This window comes from Dasypus novemcinctus, chromosome 2 (genome assembly GCF_030445035.2).
Source record: "Dasypus novemcinctus isolate mDasNov1 chromosome 2, mDasNov1.1.hap2, whole genome shotgun sequence".
Lineage (NCBI taxonomy): Eukaryota > Metazoa > Chordata > Mammalia > Cingulata > Dasypodidae > Dasypus > Dasypus novemcinctus.
The window spans coordinates 145,737,196-145,757,713 of record NC_080674.1 but is presented as its reverse complement, the minus strand read 5'-3'; the positions used below and the strand labels follow the sequence as shown (position 1 = coordinate 145,757,713).

The 20,518-nt window shown below is 34.2% G+C and overlaps 1 protein-coding gene across 3 annotated transcripts in view; it reads right to left on the bottom strand.

The window, feature by feature from the left end:
* MYOT (myotilin) overlaps positions 1 to 20,518 on the bottom strand; it is a 45,412-nt gene that overhangs the window by 2,084 nt on the left and 22,810 nt on the right. The window contains exons 10-18 of one of the 3 annotated variants that reach the window (XM_058279169.1): positions 14,148 to 14,690; positions 9,631 to 9,805; positions 8,622 to 8,726; positions 7,307 to 7,351; positions 5,491 to 5,537; positions 4,578 to 4,710; positions 3,154 to 3,361; positions 1,414 to 1,579; positions 855 to 988 (exon numbers count right to left, since the gene is read on the bottom strand). In XM_058279169.1, coding sequence (XP_058135152.1) covers positions 855 to 988; positions 1,414 to 1,579; positions 3,154 to 3,361; positions 4,578 to 4,710; positions 5,491 to 5,537; positions 7,307 to 7,351; positions 8,622 to 8,726; positions 9,631 to 9,805; positions 14,148 to 14,690 — 1,556 coding nt within the window. Of the gene's footprint in view, positions 1 to 854; positions 989 to 1,413; positions 1,580 to 3,153; positions 3,362 to 4,577; positions 4,711 to 5,490; positions 5,541 to 7,306; positions 7,352 to 8,621; positions 8,727 to 9,630; positions 9,806 to 14,147; positions 14,691 to 20,518 lie in introns of all 3 variants that reach the window. The other 2 variants (XM_058279163.1, XM_058279165.1) reach the window with 2 other exon arrangements.

The following is a 20,518-nucleotide window of genomic DNA, read 5'->3' as shown; positions in this document are numbered from 1 at the left end:
GGAGTTCTTTATATCTTCTGAAAAATAAACCCATATGCATGTATGATTTGCAAATATTTTCTCTCATTTTGTGGGTTGTCTTTTAACTATTTTGATAATGTTTTTTGATGTGCAAAAGTTTTTTTTTAAAGATTATTTTAATTTATTTAATTTAATTTATTTAATCTCTCCCTTCCCCCTGCCCCAGTTGTCTGTTCTCTGTGTCCATTTGCTGTGTGTTCTTCTTTTTGTCTGTTTCTGTTGTCAGTGGCACGGGAATCTGTGTTTCTTTTTGTTGTGTCAGCTCTCCATGTGTGCGGTGCCATTCTTGGGCAGGCTGCACTTTCTTTCGTGCTGGGCAGCTCTCCTTAAGGAGGCCAGGAGGCCCGGGATTTGAACTGCAGACCTCCCATGTGGTAGGCCGATGCCCTATCAACAGGGCCAAGTCCACTTCCCTGCAAAAGTTTTTAATCTTGATAAAGTTCAATTTATCTATTTTTCCTTTTGTTACCTGGCTTTTGGTGTCATATTTAAGAAACCATTGCCAAAGCCAAGCTCATGAAGATTTTTCCCTTTGTTTTTCCTAAGAATTTTATAGTTTTAGCTTTTAATTTAGATCTTTGATACATTTTGAGTTAATTTTTTTATATACTGTGAAGTAAAGGTCTAACTTCATCCTTTTGCATGTGGATATATCCAGTTTTCTAAGCTCCCTCAGATTTTATACCTTGTTGGGATTTGCATTTTTTATTAAATTTTCCTGGTTAAATACCTGAGCTGTGGGTGTGGATGTAGCGCAGTAGTTGAGCACTTTACAAACAAACAAACAAACAAACAAACAAACAAACAAAACTTGGGTTGATAGTATGACATACCTGTAACATCTAATCTTGTGTTGCATGTGGTCACTCCAGCTTCATTAACTGCAGACACAGTATACCACCCAGCATCTTTCTTATTGACATCTTTTATCAATAAAGTAACTCTTCCAGAGTTATCATGATATAAGCTGAAAAGAAACATTGAAAAATGAAATTTCAGAAATTAATTTTCCTGTGGAAGTTTATTTAAATGATGTCTCTCACCTATAGTGTCAGACTAATAACAAGAAAAAGAACCGTTTGAAAATTCTGAGGCTATTTTTAATCATTGCCATATAGCTATTGGTTTTCCTGAATTAAACACCTCCCTTTAATCTTGTTTGTCCTGTATTTTCTTGACCATATTGCTTCAGTGTTAATTAAAAGCTAAGTTTAGCCAACTTTATTTCTTAAATTTCTGATGTACTGGAATTAATGAGGTTTTAACATATTTCTAATATATTTTTTAAAAGATAGACAAATTGAGATTATACATGCATGCCATTTATAGTACATTTCAAAGTATATCTGGATTCGCTCAAATAAACCATAGTTAAGTCTAGAAATATCCTACCTTATTCGATCAGTGTTGAATTGTACCATTTCATTATTTCTTTTCCAGAAAAGCTTTGGTGGAGGTATAGCAGAGATCTGGCATTCTAGTTTTACCGAGTCTCCCTCAAAAACTTTTTTGCTCTGTGGTTTATAGATAAACATTGGTGCTCTTCTATGTTCTTTTGCTACATATTTCGAAAAAAAAAATTGAGTATATGAAATATTACAAAAAGAGGTATTCAATCAAATCAAAGTATTATGAAGTTTGTACATTGATAAAAAAGTTTTAAAAAGCAGAAACAGACATGGAATCCTATTGCAAAACTTTGTTTTAGCTTTATATAAATAATATACATTGCTATTGTATTATTATTATACAATTAGAGTTCTAAACAATAATGAAATGATTCATTGAATTAAAAATCATTCAAAGAATTTAAATCATATCCTCATTTATTATTTCATCTATAGAGAGATAGCATGAATGGTGGAAAGTGTGACATACAACTTGGGTTCAGGTTCTCTATTTTCCCTACCATCCATATTAAATTGGGAAAAATTTTGTTTAGTTTCTCTGACACTTGGTCTTATCTGTTGTAAAATAGTGACTGCTGTGCCCACCACACAAGATGATTGAGATAATTAATGGAGAGACACTGCAAAAATTGTAAAATAATATATGTGTCAGTTATTATCGGAGTAGAGGAAATGATACTACAATACAATAAATCTGGCTTTTCTGAAGGAGAAATAAGGAGGTTTGTCAGATGCCTGCCAAGGTCTCTTTCAGCTCTAACATTATAGTATTTCTGGAACTATTGGCACAAAAAGACTTGTCCAAATTTTGGTCACTGGAATTGACCTTGTCTGATTTCCAGATCACCAGTTTTCCCTTTATTTGAGGTCCCCTCAGTGTATAATAGAGTGATCTTAACAGATTTTAATGATCTGGCTAGAAAACATACTTAAGAAAATTGTCTGTCCTTTAACCTGATCAGGCTTTTATACAGTAAACAATGAATTATAGCAAAATATCTATTGTGCCAACCACCATGGTTTAAACCATTACAAATATGATATATTTAAACCACTTAAATGGGGAAAATTTAAAACAAGACATCAGTTTTAAAAGAATTACTATATTAAAGACAAATTTGAGACATGAGTTTTGTTCTACCTAAAGCAAGGAGGTATGTTATTGTAATAAGGCACTGGTTTTCTAGTAAAGAGAACATAGTCTAAGGCTAAAAGTTGACATTTGCTATTCAGTTTCAAGCTATATATGGATTATGGCAGTTCTGTAAAAGCATGTGTCAACTTGGTTATTATAGGTGATTAGTAAACCGGAGAAATGAATCAACTAAAATTTCCACTTTGACACCCTATGGTTATGTCTAGAAATACTTGTTCTACTTTATGTGATTTGTCTGATATTGTATCGGTTCTTTGTTTCCTTTCCAGGAAAGCTTTGGTGGTAGATCTGCCATTCTAGTTTCACTGAACTTGCCTTAAAAACGTGTGTATGTATTTTGCTTGTTGTTATTGTTGTTATGTAGTTTGAAGGTAAAAATTGGCACTGTTTTGGGCTGTTTTTTTTGTGATCTATCTATCTATCTTTAAAAAAAATAGACAATTAAAAAAACCCCTAAAACAAAACAAAACAAAACCTTAAATATGAAGCCCTCCAGACTTTTTAGAGTTTTATTTTATAATACTGCTGGACTTTAAGGAACTCTCGATGATCTTTCCGAAGGCTTACCTAGGACATCTAGCTGCACGGTAAAGTTGGCCTCTCCTGCTCTATTCTTGGCAACACACACATAAGCCCCTGCATCTGAAGCTCTGACCACTTCAAAGATGAGTGAATGAAAACCTTTTTCAGATACTATCATTTTGTGAACATCATCTGATTGAACTGGCCTTCCATTTAAATACCATGACACATCAGGAGCTGGCAGTCCACTCACCTAGAAACAAAAACACAGGAGATAACAGAATTTTGAAGTATAGCATAACTGAAACACATTTGTCCATTTATGAATTTTAACAATTCCAGTATCTGAGTGGGTTTTCATTTGAAAAATAAAGCTAAAGTTCAAAAGCTATTTGCCTTCAATAATTATTAACAAAACAGTGAAAATTAAAACCCTTGAAATTAATAAAGTATTTTCTGACTATCTCAAGCCACATCTAACTTTTTCACATGTAACCTCAGGCAATTTAGAGATCTCTTAATTACTATATGTAGAATACTAATTTATGCTATATTGGTTTCCATAAGGAATATGGAAGTCATATGGCTTTTCTGGCTAATGGTAACTGCAAGTTAAGTCCCAGAAGCCCATGTGAAACTTGCTGATCTAATGAACAACTTTACTAAAAGATAATGTTCTTGAGCTATAGTTCTGGTGTAGTTATTAAATGTTTTTATATATAAACTTTAGCAGTTAAGTCCATATATTGACCCTCATTCATAAGGAATTTGGAAAAATTTTTTATAAAATTAAGTTCTTCACTGGAGAAACAGTTGAGTTTGTTTTTGGGATTAAACTATGTAAATGTGCCTGGACAGAATTTTTTTAAAAGTAATGCTCCCATAATTTGTAAGATGCCCTTTGTTATTTTATTTTTTGAAGTTGAAATAAAGTTCACTAAGTAATTTTTTAAAAAGTTCTTCCCTCTAAATCCGGATAATAAAAATGTGGACTCTTCCAAAAAGCAAAGCTAAACTTTAATGCTTCTGGGCCATGAGAAAGCAGGGTGGCTTTAATTTCTTAGAGGAGAATTAGAGAGGTATTCTACTTTGGAAATCCTAATGTTATGGTAGTTTCACTTTATAGAGTATTTATTAGGTGCTAGGGACTATTGTGAGTACCTTATATGTATCTACCTAGTTAATCCTCATAACAGTTTTATGAGGTGAGTTCATGTATTATCTCCATTTTATAGATGAAACAAAAGCACAATGAAATTACGTGGCTTCTCTAAAGTTACACAGCTTGTAACTGGCAGAGCCAGGATTCAAACCCAGGTCAGTCTGGCTCCAGACTTTGTGTTCTTACAAAGCACTATACATACTGCTTTTCAGACTGTGTGGCTAGCTATGAAGTAGAAAGATGACAATTTATAAAACTCAGTATCTACTGTTCATTTTTTCCCAGTATATTTTAATTCTTTTCTTACTTTGAAGTCCATTCTGCAAAATCTTCCTTCTTCAATTGATATGTTCTCTGGTACTTGAATGAAACGTGGTGGGTAAAATTTCTCCTGGATTGCATCCTGATCATTTGCGTCTCCCCTGGAAGATGATCTACTTCTACAAAAATATTTTAATATAGTTATGCATAAAAGTTGTCATTGTCCTTCCTTTCATGCAAAAATAGTTTAGCCATCAAATTTGAAACACCAGAGTCTACTGTTTGATCTGATAGCATAATAATGGAGAAAGGCCTTAGGGCTATATTTACCTGTGGCATATTTAATGACTATTATAAAAGCAATGTAGGAACATCTGGTACAAATTATACATATTTGTTCCTTTTTAAAAGAACCATTAATTTGTGAAGAAACTGATCTTTCAACATGCACAGTATACCGTAGAGCAGGGGTTCTTAAACTTTTTTGTTCCATGGACCCCTTTGCCAGTCAGGTGAAAACCATGGACCCCTTACTAAGTCCACACTATACTGTGTATTATTTAAAAATATGTCAGCCCTGCACCAACACATTCCCATAAGAAAAATGTTTTTTTGAATTTCAATTCAAGCTCATGTACCCCTTGTTAAGAGTGCCACAGACTATTTTTATCACATGTGTAATGACTGTATAATTAGACTTGGGTTTCCATTGTCATGAGAAAGTTGTTTAACATGGAAATGTTGTCCTGGCTTATTTGACCAAAACATTTAAAAAACTTCCTTTCTCAGTTTTGATGATTAAAAATTTTGATCACTTTGGACATTAGAAAATTCACATTACATTTTCTTAGAATTATGTAGTAAGCTTGATGGCTTTATTAGTATTATATTTTTAAATGGAAAACATCATAAGTAGCAAAAAAGTCATTTCTTTCCATTATTATTAGTATATTTTTTACCTTACTTGTGATGTAGGAACTTGCAGTCGAGCATGTTCTGAGTTGTACTGCTTGAAATGAAAGGGAAGTGAAAATGATAACAGGTAGTTAGCACGAAATGGAGGAGAATTAAGTAGTTGTAGTTTAAAGGAACATTTCTATTTCAGTCATCAGTGAAAGGTACACTTAGGTTGTATTTGTACAGTATGGTTAATTCGATGTAGATATTTAGCTTTTATGCATTCTAAAATATAGCATTAACCTTCCATTACTCTGACAAGAAATCCCTAGGATTCATAGGACTTTTTAACAAGTATTGATTATTTAGGAAAATTTGCTAGAGTTTGAATTGATGTTGGTTCATTTTTCAGATGACTATTTTATGACATAGGGTGACATGTCTTCCTGGTGTATTTGAAATGGTAACATGCAGTACAGAGTGTACTTTAGTAACACAGGAATAGACATGATGTCATTTGTGTTGGCAGTAGATAGTGTATTATGCCTAATGCTTAAAAGTGGTACCAGTGCAGTAAACACATATTAGACTGGAAAGTATTTCTCTTTTTAGTTTGTGGCACAAAACCCTGATGGACACCATGTGGAGCTATGACAAAGCTTTGAAAGACAGCATTAAATTACTTCCTACTAAATACAGGTATATTGAATTTAAACATACATCTTTTAGAAAGATTATATTTAAGAATAAAATCAGGAATTGATAAATTGTTATGGCATTAATTAATTAAATATTTATTCAGGGCCCATTTTGTGTATTTTGTTTATTGGCACAGTGAGAGAGAAGAAGTGGGAAATATAGTCCCTGCCCTCAAATAACTGAAATATGGCTGTATGGGAACACAGAAATTCTGACTACAAGTAATTTATTTTGGAATAAATATATTTAATATATTTTGTCATTTTAAATCAAGTTCTTAGATCTCTGTAAACAATTTTTGGATAGCCTTAGGTTCTCTAAGCAAAATGTCAGGACAACTGGTTGAATGATCAAATCAACTGATTTTTTTGGTTAAAAAATAAAAATAATTCAGTTAAAACTCAAAATGCCCAAATTAAGTATTTACTTATTTTTCTGTAGTGGTGGTGGAATATATACATATTCACAGACGTGGTATTTCAATTATACCAGTTTGATGAAACTTTGTATTATTTTGGTATAGTATTTGAAATTTACATAAACGAGTAAGATTTATCTTTTCTTATTTCATAATCATATGTTATTACCGCTATCTTTTTTCCTGGTACTGTCACCTGCTTAAAGACTTTTTTTTTTTCAGGAGGTACCAGGGGTTGAACCCAGGACCTTGTGCATGGGAAGCAGGAACTCAACCACTGGGCAACATCCGCTCCCCCATTTTAAAGATTTTTAAGTTCCAATGAGGAAAAAATACATTCTTGCCCTTGAAATCATATACTGTGTGCTTATAAGCCATAATTAATAAAAAGTTGTGGGAAGTGGATCTGGCTCAACTGATAAAGCTTCTGTCTGCCATTTGGGAGGTCCAGGGTTTGATACCCAGGGCCTCCTGTCCCATGTGGCGAGCTGGCCCATGCAGAGTGCTACCGCACGCAGGGGTGCCCCCATGTAGGAGTGCTGCTCTGTGCAGGAGTGCCCCTCATGCAAGGAGTGCCCCCTGTGCAAGGAGTGCCCCCTGCGCAAGGAGTGCCATACTGTGCAGGAGTGCAGCCTGCCCAGGAAGTGCCGCCCACACGGACAGCTGATACAGCAAGTTGATGCAACAAAAAGAGACACAAAGAAGAGACAATAAGAGATGCAGTGAACTAGTGAACTGAAGTTGCACAAGAGAATGATCACCAATCTTCCACTCCAGAAGATCCCAGGATGGGTTCCTGGGGCCACCTAATGAGAATACAACAGAAGAATGCACAGCGAATGGACACAGCAGTCAACGGAGGGGGCGGGAAGGGGGGAGAAAAAAAATAGAAAGTTGCTTTGAGTCATTTCTGCTAATAGAGTTATAAGCCTTATTTTTGTAGTCTCCTATACCAAATCCAAATCCAGAACCCACCATCAGCAACTGTTCATATAAATGAGTTGACTGAATGAATGCATGAACTGTTTGGTAGCAAAAAAGAGATTTAAATTCCATTTTTGGTTTTTAATTACTTGCTCTGTTAGATCCTGCTCCATCCTTTTTTATCAGGTCCAATATCATTTGACAGAAATAAAGACCTTATATTCAGCTTCCTATAGTTGGGAGCTTAGAATCGTTGAGTGCCCAGATTTATTCCTTTGGCTCCCTATGTCTCGTGGGGTTATTGAGAGGGGATGAGAGATAAACCAGAGAAGAAAGAAAGAGCAACAACACTTCAGTACAGTTTCCTCATCCAACTGTACATTTCTTTTCAGGGATAAGATTACTTGTTAAAATCAGCTTTTACAGTCACAAGCCTATGGGATATTCATGTTACTTCCCTGTAAAGTGAATTCCTTCTTGGAAAGGATGCTTTGTTAGTCTTTGAGCCATTACTCATATAAGGATTTTTAAAAAATAGTCTTGAATACAGGAACATGACAAAAGGAATTTGCTGTTTCATAGTACCATGAATATGTTTTAGAACATTGAAATGTTAAACAGCTTATGAGGAAAGGTTATTATTATTTTGGTTTATAGTTTTATTTTCTGTGCTGTTAAAGATTTCCAATTCATTACTTTTCTGTCCATCCAGACGTAGTAGAAAGTCTTAGGTCTAACTCACCTCTAAATATCTAAATGAAAAGTGAATAATTCAGTTAGCCTTCTGGTGTTCTGTTTTTTGTTTGTTTGTTTTAGTTTTGAAAACTAAGAAAAATATATAATTTATTCAGTGCTATGTTCTTCCATGACATAATGATAAAACACAGAAGTCTGATGTTTGTTTTGACTTTGTGATATTTCATATACAGATATTAGAAACTGCCAGTAAATTGGGTAGTTTATGTATAATATATATTGTTTTACTTAATCTACATATTTTGGCCCATCATGGCCTTTCCTATAAATATCTAATGGAACATGGACATGGCTGACTTTTAATTCAAATGTTATTTATATGTGTTTAGAAGAGCAGACATTTAAAAATCACACACAGGAAAAGTACTCTGGTTAGATAAAAATTATTTTAATTACCTTTGGTGAATCTTGTGCTTCATTGTCATTTTGAGCTTGAAATACTGCAGCTGCATTCTGTGGTCCTAGCAATCTGCGAGCCATCTTCTCCTCATACGTTAGCCGCTTTAAAGAAATGAGTCAGTAAGGAGAAAGTAATGAGATTTAATAAAAGTTGTTTGCACAACTTTTCCTTAAAATCACCACACTGAGTCATAACTCCAAAGAAGTATAGTATTATCTATTGAATTATAGACATTATGTTAAAAAAGCTTTCTCTTAAGATACCAACCAGCATTTTTCTTCCATTCTAGGACATTTCTTACATCTATAATAAAGATTCACTTAGACTTTTTCCATTCCTAGGAAATTCAGGCATAATTGCTCTAAAGGTTCTCTTTCTTCCTCCTTGTTCTGCATACTCCACTCTACTCTGTGTTTGAATATAGTACTGCATAACCTCTCAATCCAAAATAAATTTGATTAAATTGAATATTTGTGCTAACTTATATTTGAAAGTAGTGAGTTACTAATATATAGGAAAAATTGACAACTGATATGGTAAGGGTATTTAGATTAAAGGCCAATAATACTATTGGTATTTTTAAATAATACTATTGGTACTGGTATTTTACAATATGCAATGTAAGAGTTATATAATAAGAACTATACCTATAATTATTTGTCCATCAATAATATATTCAAAAGCACACAAAGAAGCTGGATCGACAGTATTTCCCATTAATATTTGGTCACTAGATATATTTTATGAGAAAGTAATGCTTAAGACAGAAAAATTTCATTAAATTATTCAGATTGATTTTTCATTAGCTTCCGTCTTATATTGCTGAAAACAAAGAGGTGATTGCAAGCAGAAAAATATGAAATAGAACCCAAATATTCCCTCTTCTTAGATAATCTTATCCCTTGCTGATTATATGGACCTTAGATCTGTAAGTCAGAACTTTCTTATTCAGAGTAGATTTTATAACTTAATTGGCTTTTTGTACAAAATAAACATCTTGCGCACTTGATTTCCATTGTGAAGAAGGCTATCCTTGCATTTCAGCTTTCTTTCCAAATCTTGAATCAAAGCTTCTTTTGATCCTTGTATTTCATGATCAGGAGTCCTTGGCATGGGCTTAGCATTTGCAGTTTGGGATGGCATAACATTTACAGGTTGGCCAACTGAGGGTTGTTGATAGCTTTAAAAAAGGAGAAAGAAAATATATGTTTGTTTTTTTTTTTAAAAAAAGGAAGGTCTTTAAAGTATGATGTGTCATCTAAAATAAAATTGGCCTCCTTTTGTAAATCATCTTTAGGTAAGTTTACTATCACTAGATTTCCTAGTATTACCAGTGTTATAAAAAACATCACTTGCCCAAGTAACAGTCAAGGATATCATAAGAAGAGTGGTTACTATTTTTTTTCCTTTCATGTTCTTCGCAAATGAATTAAGTAACTGGAAAAAGAATTTAGATTAGACATAAGGAGAATGTCCTTCTTGTGGATTTCCTGAAGAATGTGAGAGTAAGCTATAGTTTGCCTAATGGCAACTTGAGAGTTTTTCCAATATTACAATTGAATTTCATAAATTTAAAAAAAATTTACCCACCCCCTATTGTTTAGGTTCCCTGTCTGCTCTCTCTGTCTGCGGTGTGCTCAGTCTTCTTTTTAGGAGGCACTGGGAACCACCTGGGACCTCCCATGTGGGAAGGAGGAGCCCAGTGGTTTGAGCCACCTCTGCTTCCAAATTTCAAAATTTGATTTATGTGCAGATTTTAAACAATGGTGTGCCAGAGCTGGCCCTTACGGGCTCAAGAGAGCTGATTTTTAACATGTCTTCCCAGCTCTCAGTGATCTTATGTTGATAGCTTAAAATTGGCTGTGGTGAGAGTATTTATAACAGGGAAATCTGTAAATGCCACAGGTATAAATCCTCCAGCCCTAGCAGATTGTGACTATTCTGTTGCTTTGAATGGACTCTACAATTATGCAGTCTCTGATTTTATTAATTTCCAATTCCTATTAATTTCATGATATTCTAGAAAATGCAAGTATTGACAATGTAACTAATAGTTTCTTCAACATTGCTGAAGTGGTTTTAAGAAAAAGAAAGGGATGATTAGAGGAGGAAGGAGAAATAAAGGTAAATTGAAAAAAGGGTTTGGAGGGGGGAAAAAAGGCAAATTTGAATAGCAGTTGGAGAGTTTAATTCAGGATTTTATTCCAAGTTCTAATCCTAAATTTTCTTCAAGGCAGGGGTGCTTAATCTTTTTTGTTCCATGGACCCCTTTGCCAGTCAAGTAAAAACCTTAGACCCCTTACTAAGTCCATACTATACTGTGTATTATTTAATAAATATATCACCAATACATCCTCACAGGAATAATGGTTTTTTTGAATTTCAATTCAAGCTTACCACCCCTTGTTAAGAACCCCTGTTCTAAGGTGTCCTTGCCCTTCCCAGAATTCCCCTTTTGATTCTGATAGAGCACAAAGGTAGTTTTAAGGGAACCCAGCATTTTTAGATCTGTTAGGTGTCCCACATTTTTCACAGCACTTTATTTGGTTTGCACCTGGTTTATTCATCTAGGGCCCTGAAGGTGCTAGTGTATATCAGTCTTTTTAATGAGGGTAAATTGGATATTGCCCTCAGTCAAATGTTTTACTATTATCATAATAAACATTCTTCAGTTTTCCATATAGGAAACTTTGGTCTGTTCTCTGATGCGTTCCAGTCCACATATTAAGAATCATTGAAAGGACTTGTGAGCTAAGTGGAAATGTTTCCCCTTCTGGTTAAGCTGAATTTTTCACTTTTCCTGGCTTTAGGACTTGGTTAATAATCACTAGATTGTAAACATACTGAAGGAAAACATGTCTTTATTATTCACCACTGTATCATCTATATCTACTAATACAAAGCATGGGCATAGGAGAGACTCACCATCAATTGAATGAACGGATGTTTTTCACTGTATTCAAGGTACCCTGCACTGAAAGTTGATGATTCACATTTTCCCTCCATACATGTCAGGTCTACAGGGTGGTCTATATTTATCCTTAACCAAAGTATGATTTGTTTAGTTAAGTAAACAGCTAAACCAAGTATTTAGTGAGCTTTTTTTTTCCTCTTTAAAATTGAATTACCAGGTCCAAGAGGCAAAATTCCTTTGGACTTATAAAACTCCTATTTCTCCATCTATATGAAGTTATAATAGCCTTTTTAAAAAACTGTCTTTTTTATAAAATCACTTATGTTTGTTTGACTTTATAAAAGTCACATCAGTTTGTTAAAGTGAACTAGTGCTAAATAATTTTGTTTTCAGACTGTCATAATATAATGTAACATATCTGAGAAATCCTGGAGGATTATTAAAACCAAGCCTGAGAATCATTGATGTATATATAATTTAAGTCATTTTATTCACTGAATATTCCCATTATTACCAGTTTAGATGACATAAGTGTTAGGACTTAATACATGCTCGTATTTATAAATTAATAATTATACTTGCAGAATGCTTTATAGGCCTTTATTTTCCTATCATAATCACTCAAATCCTTAATTTTGTTACATACTAGAAATCTGAATCACCAAGCAGATAAGGTACTTGGTGAACGTTACACAGCAAGCTTTTGAAAAGGAATAATTAGAATTACAGAGTTCCCTTCAATTTCCAGTCTGTTTTGATCATTTGAATAAGATGTTTGCTTAAGTACTTCCTGCTGATGAAGAACTAAATAAAACTTTCAAATTTCTCTAGGTCAGAATCCAAGGGATTATTCTAGAAGAAGGGTAAACTTAAGCCCATCACAACAATGAGGGAGTTATGCACAAATGTTCAAAGGACCAGAGTTCTCCACCCTGTACAGCTGGACACAGAGTAAGTATCAAGTGGCTATGGGAAGATTAAATGTGATATCTATGGTTGCTGAAAATGGAACAGCTAAAGCTGGATCTTTGATCTTTGGTTTGGGGACCTCCTATGCTTTATTTCTCATCTTCTCCATTGTTGCCTTTCTTCCTCTCTTCTCAGGTCTGTGAATAGAACTAGGCATGTGGTTAAGGCTCAGAAAGTAGTTGTTTGATAGCTTTCTTTTCTGGGATGACATTTGGATGAGGACTGAAAGACTTTACTAATAAAAATATCAGAAAAGGTTTTTTAAATTTAAAAATGTTCATTATAGGACATTTGGAACTAATAGAAAGTTGGATGGAAAATGATCATCTGGGTAAAAAATAACAAAGAAAAATCTTTGACTTGTGATTATGGAATGGTATAATAGGAATTTGGAAAGGAAGAGAGATAATGGGTTTTTAATCCCTCAAGGCATTCTTTCAAAATACTAGGTCAAATCTGTGAGATCGCTGATTTTGTAGGTCAAAAAACATTTGATTATCAGCTATTTCAAATGGTTCAACCTAATATCTATACGATCCTGAGAAATGCTTTTGGCTTTCTTTATTTTTATTTTTTTTAAATATCGAAAGATTTCTTTGCAAGTCAAATTGCTTTAGTTGAATTCTTAATGTCGGTTCTCTAGGTTTCCAATAATAGGATTTCTAGTGAGAAAATTGGCCCCTAGAGAAGACAGAGAGAAATTAGGAAGAATTTTAGGGAATCTGTCAATAAGCCTGCAACAAATCATATTCCATTTGACAATTTGTGAGGCGCCTCTAATTTAATTCTCTGATGTCCCCAGCCAAGGAATAGGAAAGCCGATAGCCCTAAGTTTGCATAAGCATAAAGTATTTAGTCCATGTTTCAAAAAAAGCACAACCACTATGTCCTTTTTCGTATCAGGTTCTCCAAGGACAGTTATAGGACTATGGAAATAGTACATGATTGCATAAGGCTGCAGGTATTCTTCCTGCATTTAGATCAGCCCAATTTAACAAAATGTGGTTTTAATTACCAATGGAAACCTTAAGGTCATAAGCCTTCATCTATTGAAGCCTTCCTCCTTCTCACCATAGTGAGGAAAATTCATACGCTGTAGTATTTGAATCCCAATTTTTTTTTTTTTTTTTTAGCTAAAGGGATATTTAGGATCAGAAGGAAGATGGATAGGAAGAAAAGACTAGAACTGAAAAGAAACTTAATAATCTCTGCTTATGTGAGAGGAAATCCTAGCTGACTAAGAGCAAACAGGTGTTCTACATCTCAGTTGAGCCCAGAACCAGAGGAATTAAATTTACAGGACAAGGAACTTAGCTTAGAACTGGAGGAAAAAGTTTTCTGTCCTTAGGTATACTAGAAATCTTTTTTTAAAGACATGTAAAAAAAAAAAAGGGGGGTTAAGTAATTGTGTGGAGTAAGAGGTGATAGGGGTTTAACTCACTCTGGTTACTGGAGAATGGTTCAGATGACCTCTTACTTGTTGATACCCTGTTTCAGTTCTAGGAGAACTATGGAATGAGACCTTGAGGTTATATTACGTTATCTTTAAAATAGGGAAGAATGAAATGCAGCACACTCCCCAAAATTCCTCAGCTTACCTTTCATGCAAAGTATATATATATATTTAAAACTCACTTACTTGGAGTCCATAGTGGAAGGGATTTTACTGCTACTGTAATCAGGCTGTGATGGTAATATGGAGCTGAGGAAGCTGGCTGGGGACTGGTTATAGGTGGCTGTAACCCTTTGGCCAGGGATGGAGCCAGTGAGCTGCTGGGGAGAAGCAGGAAAGGCAGAGGAGGACATAGTGATGTGAGAGCTCATTGTTGAGGAAGCAGAGAATCTTTGCTCTGTGGACTGGCGGGGCTGTATGATAATGGAGGACTGTTTGGTCTGGCTAGAGAAGCTGGAGGTTTCTGGTCCGGGAGGCTGCAGTCTGGAGCCACATGGATTTTGGGACTGGATGAAGTGTTTTGGACGTTCGTAGTTAAACATGCTTAGCTGGTACGTAGAAGATGAAAGCAAGTTATTACTATAATGATTTGCTCCTGGAGGGGTAGGGTCCTGAATTTGGGGCTGCAAGGAATCAGAAGCAACCTTTGTCTGCCCTTTTTTGTTGAGATCCTGGGAATACTGTGTTCCTGGCTTTGATGGAGTGGGCGTCTCTTGAAGAATATTGTTCCTTCAAAAAGAGAAAAGGATTAATATAAGTTATGATATTTCTTTAAACAGCAGGACTGTTTATTTAACATCTTTAGGTGCTTATGTGCTTTTTAAGGTAGTTTCAAGATGGAACTGTCCTGGATTGTAGACTTCCCTTTCCTTTATCTGTCTTTGCACATATGACATTTCCCCTAAGAATAGGAAAAAGGATTCATTAGTGTTTGGTCGTCCCCAGGTAATTCTTAAGAAAACATGCCCAGGGGCTTCAAGATACAGGAGCCCAAAGTTGAGTTTTCCAAATGGTTATTTATGAAAAGAAATTCTGTGATGTTTCTCAGTTTGATCATTTTATAGTTCCACAGTTAGCATTTACTTAGAGGTCATAGTTTCATTATCACAGAGAATAACTATTTGAAATTAATGACAGTAAAGTATACAACATTTCAGCTTACATTTAGTTTAAATTTTTCCCATTGCTTATCAATACAGGTAAACAACCCTTCTGATACCAGTTAATTCATATCCTGATGAACTGTGATGATAGTCTTGGTAAACCAAATGAAGCAATATAGTTCTTCTGTAAAGAATATTACTTTAATGTCCATATTTACTCCTTTTCCTTTTCATAGTTTCATAAAATAAAATGAACATTTACAATTCGCTGTTGTCAACTTTGAGTGCAACATTTTTACCTTACAGTTCACTGCCTTTTTTTCTCCCCATGATTCCAAATTGACCATAGTACCAAAGTAGATGATAATTAAGGGAAGACATTATGTCTGTCTGTCTGTGTATATATAATATACATTACTGATGCATTACATTTTTCCATTTGTAAATTTTTCTGTTTTCTTTAGATATTGGTCTTGATGTTCTCTTAATTATTTAGATTTTTTACTTTTTGCTATTTTTACCTGTTTAATATATATTTAGATTAATTCTTAAATTAAATTATTTTATCTCCTCTTTTACTTTATCTTTTGAAATGGCAAACGGAAAGTACAGGAGGAAGTAAGGCAATAAAGAAGCCAGCTTATACCTTACCAAGAGAAGTTGGATGCTATTTTTCTCACAGTTACTTCTGCCGTGGCTTTCCTACCATCCTAAAGTGGATTCTCACTTTCCCTTAGATGAAGCATTTGCCTCTAAAATCAACCTTCAAGGATTATATTTCGTCTGATTTCTTCAGATATGAAGAAATATGATATGATAAACCTACGACTATAAGGTCTTTTCACACAAAGATTAGACTTATAAATTATTCTAACACTTATCCTGTCTTCATTCAAACTATTACGTAATTTAGTTCAAAATACATTGTTTGTGTCACATAGTATAAACCAACACTGAGTTAATGATAAATTAAACTTTTAGCTGATAAAACTGACTAAATTGTTTATTGCCATTGAGACAAAATCTTGTAATTATTTATCTTCCTATCTGGAAGAAAATATCATTGTTAATTAAATTTTTCCAGACTAAACATTTTCATCCTAAAGTTTTGCATGTAGTTTTGAGTTAAATTAAAACCAGCAGTTATAGGAAAGAACAAAAATGCAAATAAAAAACCAAGAGAATAACTAATGAAAAAGAACACTTAAATATCATATATTCCTTACTTTCAAGTTTATGAACACAAGCACATTCAACCAGAGTGCATTTTAGTAATGGACTACATTACACCTTTATATTTTTGGGGAAAAACATCAAGGAGGCTTTAATAAGATCTTCTCAAAAAATTTTATTTTTCAAGGTAAGTAGTTTATAGCTATGGGTTGTTATTCATTACATTGCAGAATTGAATCCAAAGTTTGGTTCTTCAATTATTTTCTGGTCAGACAAGTTATTCAGATTCATTTCAAATAGCAAAGAATAAACTTTAAGAAATAGATAGTAAATATTTTCCAGAAAGAGTTTGCTATTTTCCTTTTTATATATGTTCAGAATGTCAATTATCTTGTACATTTTGTTATCAGCTTACATAAATAGCAATTACTGATATTTTTAAAGCCCAGTGAAAAATAAATGATTTAAAAAAATGTTAACATAAGAGAATAGATTTCTTTGGGAATGAAGTTAAACATACTAAGGAATTTACATAATTTAATATTCTAAAATATCAAAAGTGAAACATAAAAATAATAAGATTGATAAATTAAAAATCTTTCAAAAGTTTAATTTTATCCATATTGTAACAAAATTTTATACAGACACTTACACAAGTAACTCTAAAAGGCATTTCTTCATGCCTGTAGTTACTGTTCAACAATTCAATTCTATAATAGATTCTATTACATGTGGTATTATTTCGTTTCAAACAATGCTACATATGTTTCAAAAGTTTTATCAATAAACTACTGTTAAGTCAATTTTAAAAATATTTTTTTCCTATCTCTAAAAAATACAAACTTGCATAAAAATTTGCAAAATATGATGGGGATATTTTGGAGCCATAAAATATAACCACAATTACAGTCAGATCAAGTATCCTTTTTCAGGGAATAATGATGATTAAAAAATAATGACACACAACTATCTTTCTCTCTACTGTTTAATGCTCTTGAGTTTCAGTGGGATGAACAGTTCACTTTCTTTTTAAATCTTTGTGTAGTATCAATACCATTATGATGTTGTGGCTTTCAAACTTTTTATCTTAAGATCATCTTTGTACACATCCCCTCTGATTTGGAAAACAAAACAAAATAAACCCAAAACTGTAGCAGGAATAAAGGGACTTACCCGTTGTTCCAGAGGGTGCCAGCTGGGTTTAACCTACTATTGAAGGGAAGGAAGAGGCACCCCCTTCCCTCACAGACTAATCTTGTGGCTCTGTGCTTAGTATTATAGCACCACTGACTTTTATCAGCTGCCAAACTGTGACATCTGATGTGCTTGCCTGTCCATCTACCTATGCTGGCATGTCAAAGTAAGAGTCCACAATCTAAACAATATCTCAGATGTCTTAGTGATATTTAAGGAGTGGGATTACATGAGCTTCTTTTGCAGGCCTCTTTATTTTAGATGTGAATTTTGTGTATGAGCTTTGGCAAGCTTGTGTAGGGAGAAGAACAGTGAATTCGGAAATGGGAAAAGGGGAAAGATGATGCAATTTCTTTAATGTGGTCAGGACTTTGAATCTTCCCTATAGAAAAGAGAGAGACCAAAGAGAAATGGGCAGTTTCTAAGACTGGAGTTCTTCTGTATTGTAAGACTTCTCCAGAGATGAGACCTGTGATGGGTGGGCTACAAATTGAACTTCATTGGTTAATCCCCATCTCAAGGCTTTTTTTCCCTCTCTTGCCAAATGAGAGTGGGGGTGGAGCCAGGTTGAAGCAGTTTGCTTCACTAAAGAGAACTGGCTTGGGCAAAGGCAGAAAAGCAGTCACTGGGAAGTCACTGGGAAGGTGGGGAGGTAATGGAAAAATACGATTTGGTTTCTTTAGCAAGTTTTCTGAATATTACATATTCCTGCTTGACCCAGTATTTTTATTCTAAAGGAGTTTTGAAAGATTTAAGAATCAGCTAAACAAATAAGCAAACTATATAATTAGGGCTCTGTACTGTCAGTTCTTTCATTTCCCTTCACTACTAACAGTTATAGTTTCCTTTCTCTTTTCGCCATGGAGACCATCTTGCTATTAAGGTTTCCACTTTTGTGCAGGGTGGTAAGTAACTACAGAGAAAGAACCCTTCAAATCAACAAAAGAGGTGGTAGGGTAGAGTCAGTAGCATCAGGATCAAGCCAGAAGAGTAGAACATTGCCATTTAGTAGCTGCAATTTTGATATGGTTCTATTGTTTAAAGCATATCTATTCCCTTCCTTCATGGGTATCCCAGTCTTGATTTAATCACCATGTACATTAAGGTTCAACAAACTGATGCTGGAGCACGCATGAGCCATATAAAATTCCTCACAGCTGACCATGTAGGTTTGCCTTTCTTTGGTGTTCAGAGCAAGTTTGATAATTGTCACCCAGGCAGACCACCATTACTTAGTAGAAAAGGCATGCCAAACTTGATAAGTGGATGGCTGCAAGTCTTATTTCAGGAGAGCCTCAAAATATTTCCTTACATCTGCTAATTGATATTTCAGATTCCATTAAGAGGGAGAAAGTCTTTCAATCCAAATTAGAATTTAAAATGCAAATGAAAGGGACATAATACAAATAGGAAAAATCAACACAAAGAGCACTGACTATGAGAAAGGTACTATTCTAAGCATTTTAAAGTGGTATCTGTGACTGATATTTGGTTCTTTACTGAGATAGGGTTTGATGAATGCAAGGAGAGTTTAGATTTAAGGTGCCTTGGTACCTAAAAATTGGGACATGCCCCACCCAGTCAAGTCAGGAAGATATCCAGGACAAACTGCTAAATCTCTAATTTGCCCAGCACAGGTTTCAAATGTACCACAGTTGAGGAAGAATTTTAGTTCGTCTTATTCTTTGTCCTTAAAGTTTTGCTGCTTCTTTTTCCTACACCTTTGTAAGATGTAGCATTGATGACTGTGTGATAACTCAATGGTGCATCAAGACCAAGGTTCTCATTAAGGGGGTCAAGAGATAATTTAAGAAAGGAAGATAGGGTCTCTTTTATGATACCATTGCCAGGTATTAAAGGTGTATATTTAATAATCTATTATGTGTATGTTTTCCTGCTTTTTAATACTGTTTTGCTTTTTTGAGTGGTGGTTCAAGTTTTTCTTATGAAGATGGCTATTTGAATGGTTTAGTTGCTTATTTGAGAAAATTCATAGAATCCTAAAACTGAAAGAATCGTTAAGATGTCCAATTGGGAGAACTGTACTCCACCCTGCCCCCTAAGGTGCCTTTCCCATTTCTTTCTCTAAATTATCAGTAAGGGCCTCTGGTAGATCATTCTAATATTTCACAAAATGTAGGCAACTTCCTGCTTTTCTCACTAAAACCTTTCTTGCTGCATGTTGATAATTCCTTCTTGTCCTATCATTAGTGGAAACAGGATAGCTGTTTTACTGTCACTCATTTATCCCTCTTCATATATAGCCTTTGTTGTTTTTTAAAATGTAAAGTTCATATGCTATTGTAAAAATAGTGCTGTGAGTTTCTTTTAAAGTCAGAGGTGAGGTGCCTGTGATGAAGCTCATTTTTGCTTTATCAACTGAAAAGGAAAATGTCCTAGTGAGGAGCAAAGGTCTAAAGACTGAAGAAAGTTTCATTTTCAAGTTACTTATAAATCACTGATTATTGAATTTCTGAATAGACATGTAATGAAAGGGAATCCTACCATAGCACTTGTAATTTGAAATATACAGTCTAGCAACTGACTCTTATCTTATATTCTTTTAAAGTTTGGAGTCAAACAGTAAAAATAACAATTTGGCTAGTGTTCTACAACTTTTTAGACACATTAATCTTTTCATTACCTGCTGGAGATCTGAATGAGTATCCATTCTACCACATACTTGCTGTGTAACCTTACACAAGTCACTTAATCTCTCTGAGCTGTAGTTTAATTAATTGAAAAATGAATATAGTTCCTGGTTTACCAACGTAATTCACAGGGTTGCTGACACTCAAGCCAGATGAGAAGTCATGTAATGGACTCTTATGTGGTTATATTATATCTCCTTAGGTAGATTAAAATTTTTCTGAGGGAGGGACTATTTACTGCTTATTTATTTTGCCTAGCAGTGTGCAGCTCATAGTAGAATCTCAGTAAAAACTTGTTAACTTTTATTAAACTTTTATGCAATAGTTCTTCAGGTTGGAAAGAAAGAATAACAGACAAGAGATCAAAGCCACATGAAGAAATAAAGATCTCTGGTGAGGATAACAACATGGGCAAATATAAATGCTAGCAGTATTA